This window comes from Anabas testudineus, chromosome 22 (assembly GCF_900324465.2).
Source record: "Anabas testudineus chromosome 22, fAnaTes1.2, whole genome shotgun sequence".
NCBI classification, from domain to species: domain Eukaryota; kingdom Metazoa; phylum Chordata; class Actinopteri; order Anabantiformes; family Anabantidae; genus Anabas; species Anabas testudineus.
In genome coordinates, this window is record NC_046630.1 from 17,730,564 (window position 1) to 17,740,975 (window position 10,412).

The 10,412-nt window shown below is 46.2% G+C and overlaps 3 protein-coding genes across 3 annotated transcripts; 1 reads left to right on the top strand and 2 right to left on the bottom strand.

Annotated features, from left to right (window-relative positions):
- Window positions 1-611: 611 nt before the first annotated feature.
- LOC113148770 (growth arrest and DNA damage-inducible protein GADD45 gamma-like) lies at window positions 612-1,702 on the bottom strand. The gene is made up of 3 exons (XM_026340565.1): window positions 1,596-1,702; window positions 1,286-1,493; window positions 612-1,175 (listed from the first exon to the last, which is right to left on the bottom strand). The coding sequence occupies exons 1-3, from the start codon at window positions 1,694-1,696 to the stop codon at window positions 1,062-1,064; spliced, it is 423 nt and encodes a 140-aa protein (XP_026196350.1). The 5' UTR covers window positions 1,697-1,702; the 3' UTR covers window positions 612-1,061.
- Window positions 1,703-5,110: 3,408 nt separating this feature from the next.
- Window positions 5,111-6,211, top strand: gadd45gb.1 (growth arrest and DNA-damage-inducible, gamma b, tandem duplicate 1). The gene is made up of 3 exons (XM_026340564.1): window positions 5,111-5,311; window positions 5,431-5,638; window positions 5,749-6,211. The coding sequence occupies exons 1-3, from the start codon at window positions 5,169-5,171 to the stop codon at window positions 5,860-5,862; spliced, it is 465 nt and encodes a 154-aa protein (XP_026196349.1). The 5' UTR covers window positions 5,111-5,168; the 3' UTR covers window positions 5,863-6,211.
- Window positions 6,212-7,366: 1,155 nt separating this feature from the next.
- Window positions 7,367-10,125, bottom strand: si:ch211-22d5.2 (serine/threonine-protein kinase NIM1). The gene is made up of 3 exons (XM_026340563.1): window positions 9,414-10,125; window positions 8,938-9,206; window positions 7,367-8,624 (listed from the first exon to the last, which is right to left on the bottom strand). Exons 1-3 carry the CDS (start codon window positions 9,685-9,687, stop codon window positions 7,869-7,871), a joined length of 1,299 nt encoding a protein of 432 aa, XP_026196348.1. The 5' UTR covers window positions 9,688-10,125; the 3' UTR covers window positions 7,367-7,868.
- Window positions 10,126-10,412: the final 287 nt, after the last annotated feature.

The window sequence follows — 10,412 nt, forward strand, 5'->3', positions numbered from 1 at the left end:
AGACTTCAGAAGTCATTTGTTGCCTCTTCTCTCTACAGAGCACTTCACTAGTTTTGGTTCAGTATTGTACATTTCTTGGAACGATATTCCAAATCAAAAGTGTGTTTGTAGAGATGATAAGATATGTGAACGTGTGTATGTTAATGCAGACAATGCAGACTCCAATTTGGAAGTAGAGGAGCTTTAAAAGGGCTCAGAAAGTCAAACCCAGAACATCAGATGAAAGTGTCAGGGAACAACCAGAGAGTGATACTGACTTCAAACACTTTATTTCTAGACTTTCATACTGTAGTACAATAAAATCAGATACATGACACAAATAAAGCTGAAGTGGAACCTTCAGGAAGAACTACTTTCACATCTTAGTTTTTAGTTTCCAGATTTTTTTTTCTCTCATTTCCATTTAAGAATCAAGATAATTTTAACATTAATTTCTCATTTAAACACTTTTTAAATGGTTTCTTTTTTTCTTTCAATGTTTAGTATCTAAAGTGAAACCTTTAGATATTTCTTTTCAAACCTTTTTTAAAATAATATTTGTTCTCCTTGTTAAATTTCTAAAGTGAAACCTTTAGACAATTAAGACAACTCTGGAAAGTGGGAAACATTTCTGCTGACTGCAACTGATGTAATGTTGCTCAGCAGCAAAGAGGACATCTTTAAAAAGTCCCTTTTTAAGAAGGCCTCCTCCTCAGCACCGCTTCTTCTCCTGCTGCGCGTGCTTCAACGTGCGACATTTGCTCTGTGGGACCACAGGACGCAGAACTCGCTTCTCCTTCCTCTCCAAACCTCATCCGCACAAAGAATGAGGGTCGATGTGTCGCTCTCGTGGCATACCTGACCTCGTTCACATAAAGAATGAGAGTCATCTTGGCATGGACGGGACAAGAGGCGACGGTTCACGGGGGCCCTCCTCGGGCCGGCGCCGTGCTGCCTGGATGGGATTCCTCCTCAGGAGAATCCAGGGATGAGAAGAAACAGGGTCATCCTGTTCATAAGGATGAGTATTTCCAGATAATAAGCTTCACAGCAGCTGTGCAACAGAGGAGCCCAGGCCCGGATCAACGCTCGGGGAGGCTGATCTCGGGAACCCAGTCGTTCAGACGCCGGCTCTCCTCGCAGAACAGGTGCAGCTTCTCCAGAGCAGGGTCCTCCCAAGACCCCTCAGCTGGGTTCTGTTCAGACAACAGGAGGAGAGAAGCTTTAGTCACACGTTTCTTTCAGACAGACATCACATAAGTTTCCTTTCTCAATAATCGGACTCCTTTTACTGAGCTCTACGTACCGTGATGAGGACGCAGTGAGCATCTTCAAGCTGCTCCGTCTTGTCACCAACAATCTCAGCCAGACGCTGCATGTCGCTCACTCGGACGATGCTGATGTCGTTGTCGAAGCAGAACGACTGGATGAGGGTGAAGTGGATCTGGAGAGCGATGTCACACTCAAACTCCTCGTCCATGGCCAGGACACAGAAAGACACGCTGTCCGGATCACTGTGGAAAAAAAAACACTGCCTGTTAGCTGCTGCCTTCAGATTGTCTGGTATTTTTGAACATGATGCCAAAGTCCTGTTAAATTGTGTTCAGTGTACTTACTCAGTCATAATTTTAGCGCTCTCATAGACGCCCACAGTGAGTCGATCCTCGCTCTGAGCACACAGCAGAGCTTCCTTCAAAGATTTTCCAGGAGACTGCATGGTTGTGTTGCTGCTAACAGTTCAGCTGATGTGGTCAGAAAGTTCAGAGAAGAGTGTTTGTGCTGTTTCCTTGAATGAGCCAACATTTATACTGAGGACCCGGCACACGCTCACTCCCTGATTGGCTGCTTGGAGCACAAAGGCTAGAACAGGCCTGCAGCCCCCGCTACACCCACAGAGACGCGTGCCTATAGAAAGTCTAAAAAAGTTGGGGGCAGCTTTGGTTGAAAGGATTGGATGCAGAAACACTCTGACCTTTAAATGACTCTTTTAGCTTACAGGAATAATTAAACCACACATGAAGACCTGACTGGGTGTCAGCATAGTCCTCAGAGGTTGGGATTAATTGGACGCAATTAATAGCTCAATTTTTAATGTAACTTTTTTCCATTTCAGCCATTGATTATAAAACAGGCACTTATATACGAAACTCAACTTACACCATCATGTAATATTATAGAACTCTGACTGTACTGTTGATTACACAATTCAAGCAAATGTCATTAAATGTCATACGGTACAGCAAAAAAAAATGAGAGTCAATGGCCGTCTGGAGTAGCACAGGAAAGTTAAACTCCTGCAAAAGCTGCTAGAGCTCTGTGATCCATTACAGTAAACAAGGAGCTTGTGGGAGTTTCTGCTTTTTATGCTGTAATATGGTTGATAGCGATGTATAATAATAAGGTAACTGACAGAAAAGTTTGCAGACTTGATGCTCACACAACTCAGGCACGAATTGGGAGCTTATTGATTTGTTCTACTCACAGACTGAAATCAATGGAAGTCAATGGCTGACTAGAGAAAAGCAGCTAAATGTACATATACATAAAGTAGAACACAGTTTTCTGCAGTCTAATGCTGATCTATCCTCCATATTAATGTTACTGACACATTTATTTGACTCGTGACCAGTTTCACACTGTGAACTTTTTTGTTTTGTTTTGTTTGTTTGGAGATTGGACAGTGGCACGCGCCGCTGCTTTGCATGCGTAAAAAGCTCGTCCTCACTTGAGGCGCGTGGCATCTGGAGATGCCTGCGTGCTTTATCTCTCTGTCTGCATCACTCTCCATAGCAACGGAGACACACCATCTGTCCCCAGGGTAGGGTGGGGTGGGGTGGGGTGAGGGGGGGGACAAAGGAAGTCACGCAGCACCTGCTGAGCGTGATTGCTGCAGTTTTCCAGTTTGACTTTTCAGTGAAACTAAATCCAAAACGCAGACGTTTAGCAAAACCACACGCAAGTGTAATGAGTTGAGTATGTTACATGACTCACTATCACTCATTTGATCACTGAAATGAAATAATTATTCTACTTCTACTATATTTACTGGCCTATTCCACTCATTTCCCTAAAACCAAGTAGTATTTGTCCACACTAGAAGCCAAATATCCAAACAGCCCTCCATCCTCACAAAGGGGTTTAGGGGTTTTAGGGCTTTGGTGAGTCGCCGCAGGTCACCAGAAAGGAGCTCTGACCAGCAACACCTGTCGCGCTGCGCCGAGGAGGCCACCGTCTGGCAGATGTACTTCTCCAACAATGGCTCGGTATCGATTTGCACGCGCCTGGCCTGTGGCCATGCAAGCTGATCTTTTCCTAAAATAGTTCAACTGAATCTCACTCAGCTGGATCTTAATCAAACTTTACCCCCCTAAAAAAAAGCCTCTGGACAGCTGAGGGGTTTGCAGCTGAAAATGGAAAGCGCTGTAGAAATAAACAAAGCGTGTTGCTGCAATAATGTAGAGATAAGAGAGTTGTTGTGAAGCCAAACACGCTCTCTGCATTCTTGCACGTGTTTACAACTCAAACTGAAAGTGATTTTAATCTGCCATCACACGGCACACACATCTTTTGGAGATAACAACGTTCAGATCCTACGATCTCCTCTTTGGCATTCAAATTTAATCAAAACTCAGACAACACGCTGGATAATGTGCAGACTCGCTGACAAAAGATCGGCGCACCCTGGGGTCGGGGTTGACCTGGGTTTAGGAGAGAGAGAAAGGCAGGGCGGGAGGGAGGGGGGTCCCTCATAGCGACAGTTCTCCATCTGCCGTTCTGCCTTCAGCAGAACAATAGCGCTGAATCAATCACCGCCAACCTGTGTCTCCTGCACCGCCTCTCCACTCCAGCCCCCTTCATTTACGCAGCAGTGGCAGCAGGCCTGACCTGCTGCTACTTATGTTTTGTATTATTGTGCAGCTTAAGTATCTCCAAATACGCACGCTGTGGAGAAACTGAGAAACTGATCATTCAAACTGGATAAAAAAAAAGAGCCGTGCGTAAAATAAAACATGTTTATTTAAAGCCACGCGTAAAAACATTTAGTGCTGCACACCACATACTTAACAGAACCAAAATAAGCCGTGTGCAGAAGTTTCATCAGAGTAGAAAAAGGTTTCACATAAAATAACAGTGGGGCACATTTGCTGGATCTAGCTGCAGCCAGTGGAGAACCACGGTGCGTAAACCCTGAAAAGTTCTCCTAGAGAATTCAGCCCGTGCCGCTCCTGAACTCCCCAGAGTAAATAAATAAAAGAGAACCAGCGAGGATTTTTGTTGGCCAGCTGATGGCCACGTGGTCAGCGTGGGCCAGCAGTGCAGATTGTGCAGCAACACGCAGCGTTCTGGCACGCGCGGGTCATTTGCATTTGTATGGCCGCTGTGATAATGGAGGGCCTCTGTGTGCACAATGAGCCCGTTTTATGGCCGGTCCACAGTCCACAGATGGCATCATCCACCTGCCCTTTCTCTCTGCTGCTCGGGGGGGAGGAGGAGGAGGAGGAGGTGGGGGGGTTCACACTTTGTCCATGTTGCTGCTGAAATACAATCAGCAAAACTCTGCAAGATGCAAAAAAAAAAAAAAAAAAAGCATCAACGCACATAAACAGTGTGATGTTTCTGGATTGTCTCTGTCATTTATTTATTTATCCACGTGTAATGGCTGGTTTACGGGGCTCATAGTGTTCATAACTAGTTTTTGCATTTCCAGAATAGACAATAAGAAGCTTCTATGCACTTTAAGAGTTGAATCAAAGCTTGTAAGAGCTTCACCAGTGCACTCAAATGCATCAGATTGCAGTCAGATTCACCTGCTGCGTTTTCTCTTATTTGCGCGAAACTGTAAAGCAACAATGTGAAACTCTTTCTATTTTACATTAAGCTATTTTTAGTTTCAGACCAGGCTGCTGCTGCTGCTGCTGCTCAGAGAGCAGTGGGGGAGGGGGCGTGCGTGGCTCGATGACCCCCATCAATCTGCCACGAGCCGAAGTGTGACAATGGCATTATCATACCAATACACCATTGAGGTTCAGCCAATCAGGGCGCAGCCGCTTTCACTGCGCCGCAAGAGCTGCAGGGTATAAAAGAGAGAAGGCTGCGGCTCTGACAGCATTCTGCTCCCTTTCGGATTTACTCTTCCTACCAGCCTTTCTAAAGCTCTCCCTCTGCGGAATATCTTCATCAGCTTCATCATGACTCTTGAGGAGGTTCTGATTCAGAAACCCACCGAGCGCGCTGAGTGCGCCGGCAAAGCCCTGGAGGAGGTTCTGGTGTCCGCCAAAGACAACGACTCCCTCACCGTGGGTGTCTACGAGTGCGCAAAAGTGATGAACCTGTAAGTATGAGACTCAGCTGCTGATTAACACTTTACAGCATTTTCACTCAATCCTCCGATACTTTAGTCAAATATTGAATGAAATCTAAAGAAGTTATCTTTTTATCTTTTCCCCACAGTGATCCGGACAGCGTGTCTTTCTGTGTCCTGGCCATGGACGAGGAGTTTGAGTGTGACATCGCTCTCCAGATCCACTTCACCCTCATCCAGTCGTTCTGCTTCGACAACGACATCAGCATCGTCCGAGTGAGCGACATGCAGCGTCTGGCTGAGATTGTTGGTGACAAGACGGAGCAGCTTGAAGATGCTCACTGCGTCCTCATCACGGTACGTAGAGCTCAGTAAAAGGAGTCCGATTATTGAGAAAGGAAACTTATGTGATGTCTGTCTGAAAGAAACGTGTGACTAAAGCTTCTCTCCTCCTGTTGTCTGAACAGAACCCAGCTGAGGGGTCTTGGGAGGACCCTGCTCTGGAGAAGCTGCACCTGTTCTGCGAGGAGAGCCGGCGTCTGAACGACTGGGTTCCCGAGATCAGCCTCCCCGAGCGTTGATCCGGGCCTGGGCTCCTCTGTTGCACAGCTGCTGTGAAGCTTATTATCTGGAAATACTCATCCTTATGAACAGGATGACCCTGTTTCTTCTCATCCCTGGATTCTCCTGAGGAGGAATCCCATCCAGGCAGCACGGCGCCGGCCCGAGGAGGGCCCCCGTGAACCGTCGCTTCTTGTCCCGTCCATGCCAAGATGACTCTCATTCTTTATGTGAACGAGGTCAGGTATGCCACGAGAGCGACACATCGACCCTCATTCTTTGTGCGGATGAGGTTTGGAGAGGAAGGAGAAGCGAGTTCTGCGTCCTGTGGTCCCACAGAGCAAATGTCGCACGTTGAAGCACGCGCAGCAGGAGAAGAAGCGGTGCTAAGGAGGAGGCCTTCTTAAAAAGGGACTTTTTAAAGATGTCCTCTTTGCTGCTGAGCAACATTACATCAGTTGCAGTCAGCAGAAATGTTTCCCACTTTCCAGAGTTGTCTTAATTGTCTAAAGGTTTCACTTTAGAAATTTAACAAGGAGAACAAATATTGCAAGAAACATAAGAAAAAAAAAAGAGAAAAGTCTGATCTCTAAAGGTTTCACTTTAGAAAAAGGCTGAAATAAGTTAATGTTAAAGATTAAACGATTTTATAAGATGAAGTTATATAAAGTTCTGCATTAGAAACGTTTCAGGATCTACTGAAAACAAAATGTTAAGCATAATAGATTTGAAGTTGGAATATTGTTATTAATAAGTGAATTGATGTCTTTCCACTTTCACATTAGACACTGTATGTGTGCAAAAGGCTCAATAAAAAATTTAAACTAAAGATTATTTGGTGTTGTGTCTCTTCACTTTCTCTTGCCCAGCTGCCAAGAGTTATGTGTGTGTTTTGGATGGAGGAGGTGGTGAGGGGGTCAGAGAGGATGGAGGGAGGGGAGGGAGGCAAACAAAAGTGTCAAACTCAGCCAAATTTGCATGGAAGGCGCTAAGGCCTGTCATCTGTTCCCTGGTGTCCGTAAAGTTAAAAAAAAAAAAAAAACACACCCTCTGCGGTCCCTCCTCCTGCGGACCTCATCTGCATGTGTATGGCGCAGCGCACAATGGCGGAGCTGCGGGCCTGTCAGCTCCAGCGGCCCGCACAGAGCTCCTATTGTCTCTGCTGCAGATGTCTCCGCAGCCACGCCGCGCCATCTGCCGCTTCCTGTGGGTGGGGGTCGGCCGGGGCAGGGCTGGGAGGAGCTGGGGGGGGTTTGGCTCTTTCCAGTGCCATAGGGGGCACCCGGGTCGGGTCTGGCCGGTTTGGAGCGGTTGTGGAGAGGAGAGGGGGGCTCCTGAGTGTCATCTGGCGTCCTGCCAGCTGCTGTCGGGACTATTATTTACTCTCAGGCACGAGTGAAACTTTGGTAAACAGAGCACAAAGACGCGAGATCAGCTCTGTTTGGGTGCAGCAGCAGACACCTGCCCTGAGCCTCAACAATGACACAGACATGCATGACGCATCAGTTTCTTACAGCACTTTATTCATCTTTTCATACATAATAAGACTTTTTTATTTATTTAAAAGACACGATTGGTGTAAATGGATGAAAGTCCCCTGTTCACACTCCAATTATTTAAAGTAAAGTAAAATGCATAAAGGAGGGTTAGAGTTACTGGGATATATAATAGAAAACCAACCACATAGGTTTTATTTTGCAACTTATAAAGACAATTTCACAAACTTTTAACAGAATTTTTTTACTTTTCGTCTTCAAATTTCTAGATGCTCTCATGTCAGGCCATTCAAATTCGGGATTCAAGATGAAAATAACAATAACAGTAATATATACATATATATATAATGTGGAAAGTAAAAATCAATTTAGTTAAGTTTAATCTTTTATTTGCTTCCTTTTATTTCTTCAGGCACTTTCACATTTGCACAGAGCTACGCCAAAAACGTTGCAATGAAACAAAGTAAAACAAATTCATATATAAAAGAGGTCGGTATAAAAATTGGGCTCAAACGTCTCATAACAGTCTGTTAGGAAAGCACACAGAACTTGGAGGTGTGTCTCAGACCCCTGTAGGCCCGGAGCCCCTCTCTCTTAGGGTCCCTCACCATACCTCGGACCACTGGTGGACTGTCGCAGCCCCTCCTCTTCTGGGACTGGTGCAGCAGGATTCGATAAACCCCTGTGACGGGGCTGCGGCTGTCGTTGAGCTGATTGTTCTGTAGGTGCTGTGTGGTAAAGCCGAGCTCCTCCAGTGAGCTCCTGATCTCCTCCTCCTCCTCCAGGTCCCTGCACTCTGACTCCAGCAGGCTCTGCAGAGCGTTTGTTGGTTCAGGAGGCACTAACGACCAGGGGAACTCCACAGGTAAGAGCCAATCGCAGCCCAGCATCTGGTCGACAGCATAGCGCTCGGCTGGGACCGGCTTCAGGATGCCCCTGATGAGCCTCTGACAGGGGCCGGGCACCCAGGGAGGAAGGGTGTAGATGCCTTTGATGATGTTGCGCCGCAGCTTGCCCATGGTTTCAGCTCGGAACGGCATGGTGCCAGTCACCATGAAGAAAAGCAGGACCCCCATGGCCCACACGTCCACTGGGGGCCCCAGGTAGCACTCATCCATGAAGAGCTCTGGTGCAGCGTAAGGTGGCGAGCCACAGTAGGTGTCGAGGGTGACGCTGCGGTTTGAAACCCGCGTGCTGAATCCAAAGTCAGCCACTTTCACACAGCTGCTGCTGGTGAACAGAACGTTCTCGGCCTTCAGGTCCCGGTGGATGATGTTGATGTTGTGCTGCACAGTAAAACAGATCTGATGACAGAGTCTGCAGTAACACTCTATGTCGTTTCAAAGTCTTGGGTATCAGTTCTACTGGTTGTGATAACCTTTCACTTAATAGTTATAAAGAACTGATCCTCAGGGTTTGGAGCTGTTATAGCTTTAAAACCGAGGGGATCAATGAGCATGTCTTTGGCAAATCTTTGATTACACAAACATTAAACTGATACTGATCTCCTCACAATCTAGGAAACAGAATTCCAGGGGCAAAGAGATAAGAATGAAAAAGATAAGAATGAAATGAGTGACCTGTTTGTATGTTACTAACCATATATTTGATGGCAGAGAGGATCTGGGCGAAAGTGATCTTGCTGGTGTTATCAGATAGTTTTCCCTCGTTGCAGATCTTGTTGTGCAGGTCTCCTCCTCCTGCGTATTCCAACACCAGGTAAAGACGGCTTGGTGTCTCCAATACCTCGTACAAACGGATCACATTGGGGTGCTGCAGAGACTCCATGCTGCTGATCTCCCTGGAGAGCAGACGGTGGGCCTGACTGTCTAGCCTCGCTTTATCCAGGATTTTCAAGGCCACTTTGTCTACAAGAGTGACAAATAAAGAGACGTGGAGACACTAAGTCTGGTGGTCAACAATTGGTCACAGTAAACAGGAACAATTAACCAAGACATTCCTGAAGTGACAGTTTGAATGATAATGGATAATAAGGAATGAGTTTCATGTCAATGGTTCAAATGGGACTGATGGTCAGAGGACAGATGATTGGGCTTGAAGTTATGGTCACCTACCTTTTGTCAGAGCATTAAAAGCCAGTTTGACCCTAGAGAAGGTGCCCTGGCCGATCTCTCCACGGACCTTGTAGAAGCCCACCCTGCGGCCTATAATCAGTTCCTTGATGGTCTTCTCATCCTTGCACATGTCCATTGTGAGCTTCTGAAGAGGGGTGAGGCGTACGGGGGCCTCGGGCTCCTCATCCTCGGGGCCGGCATCAGAGCTGTCCGTCAGGCTGTACAGGCTGTGGTGGAACTTGGTGCTCATCACCTGGTACTGGCCTCCAGGCATTTCTGCAGCAGGGCGGAGGTAAGCTCATCTTCAAAAAAATATGACAACAGGGTTGAGTCATTTCTACGTCATCCCTCATCAATAAAAAACATGAACACAGTCAACAGGTTAAAAAAAGCTTTAAAAAATGTATATATACATATATATGTACAGGAATACACCACCCTTGAATTACTGCTGAAATGTAAATATAAAGTTAAATATGAAGTATAAAGTATAGAAAATAACAATCATATTTTCTTACCAAGTTTCCAAATTGGTGCTTTGCATCAATACGCAGCCATAGAATCCAGTGCAAGCAATCGAACTAAAGAAAGAACATCCTCCTTTTGGCCCGCAGCACCAATAAAAATGATATTTCTTCACTTACATGCTGAAGTCTGCTTCTGTTTGTGCCAAAACAATTTCCCGTGAGCAGAGCGCTGCTCTCCTTCTCCTTCCTCTCTGAGAGAATACTGTACATTGGTGGCCAGCAGCACAGGGGGGGGGGGGGGCGGGTCTGTTTGAGCCATCACTCACAAAGACAGTGGACAGTCCTGAACTGGCCACATGCTTCAGCATCATGGATGGATAAAGGATTAAGGTGTGTGGTGTCGTGACGCTAATCCTGTTTTACTCCAGGTCTGTCATAATGTCTTACATCGGGTAAAAAAGGGGCCAGGCATTTGTAACAGATGAAAAACGTGCACATGTATCTGTATCTACAGTAGATGTAATCTGAATGC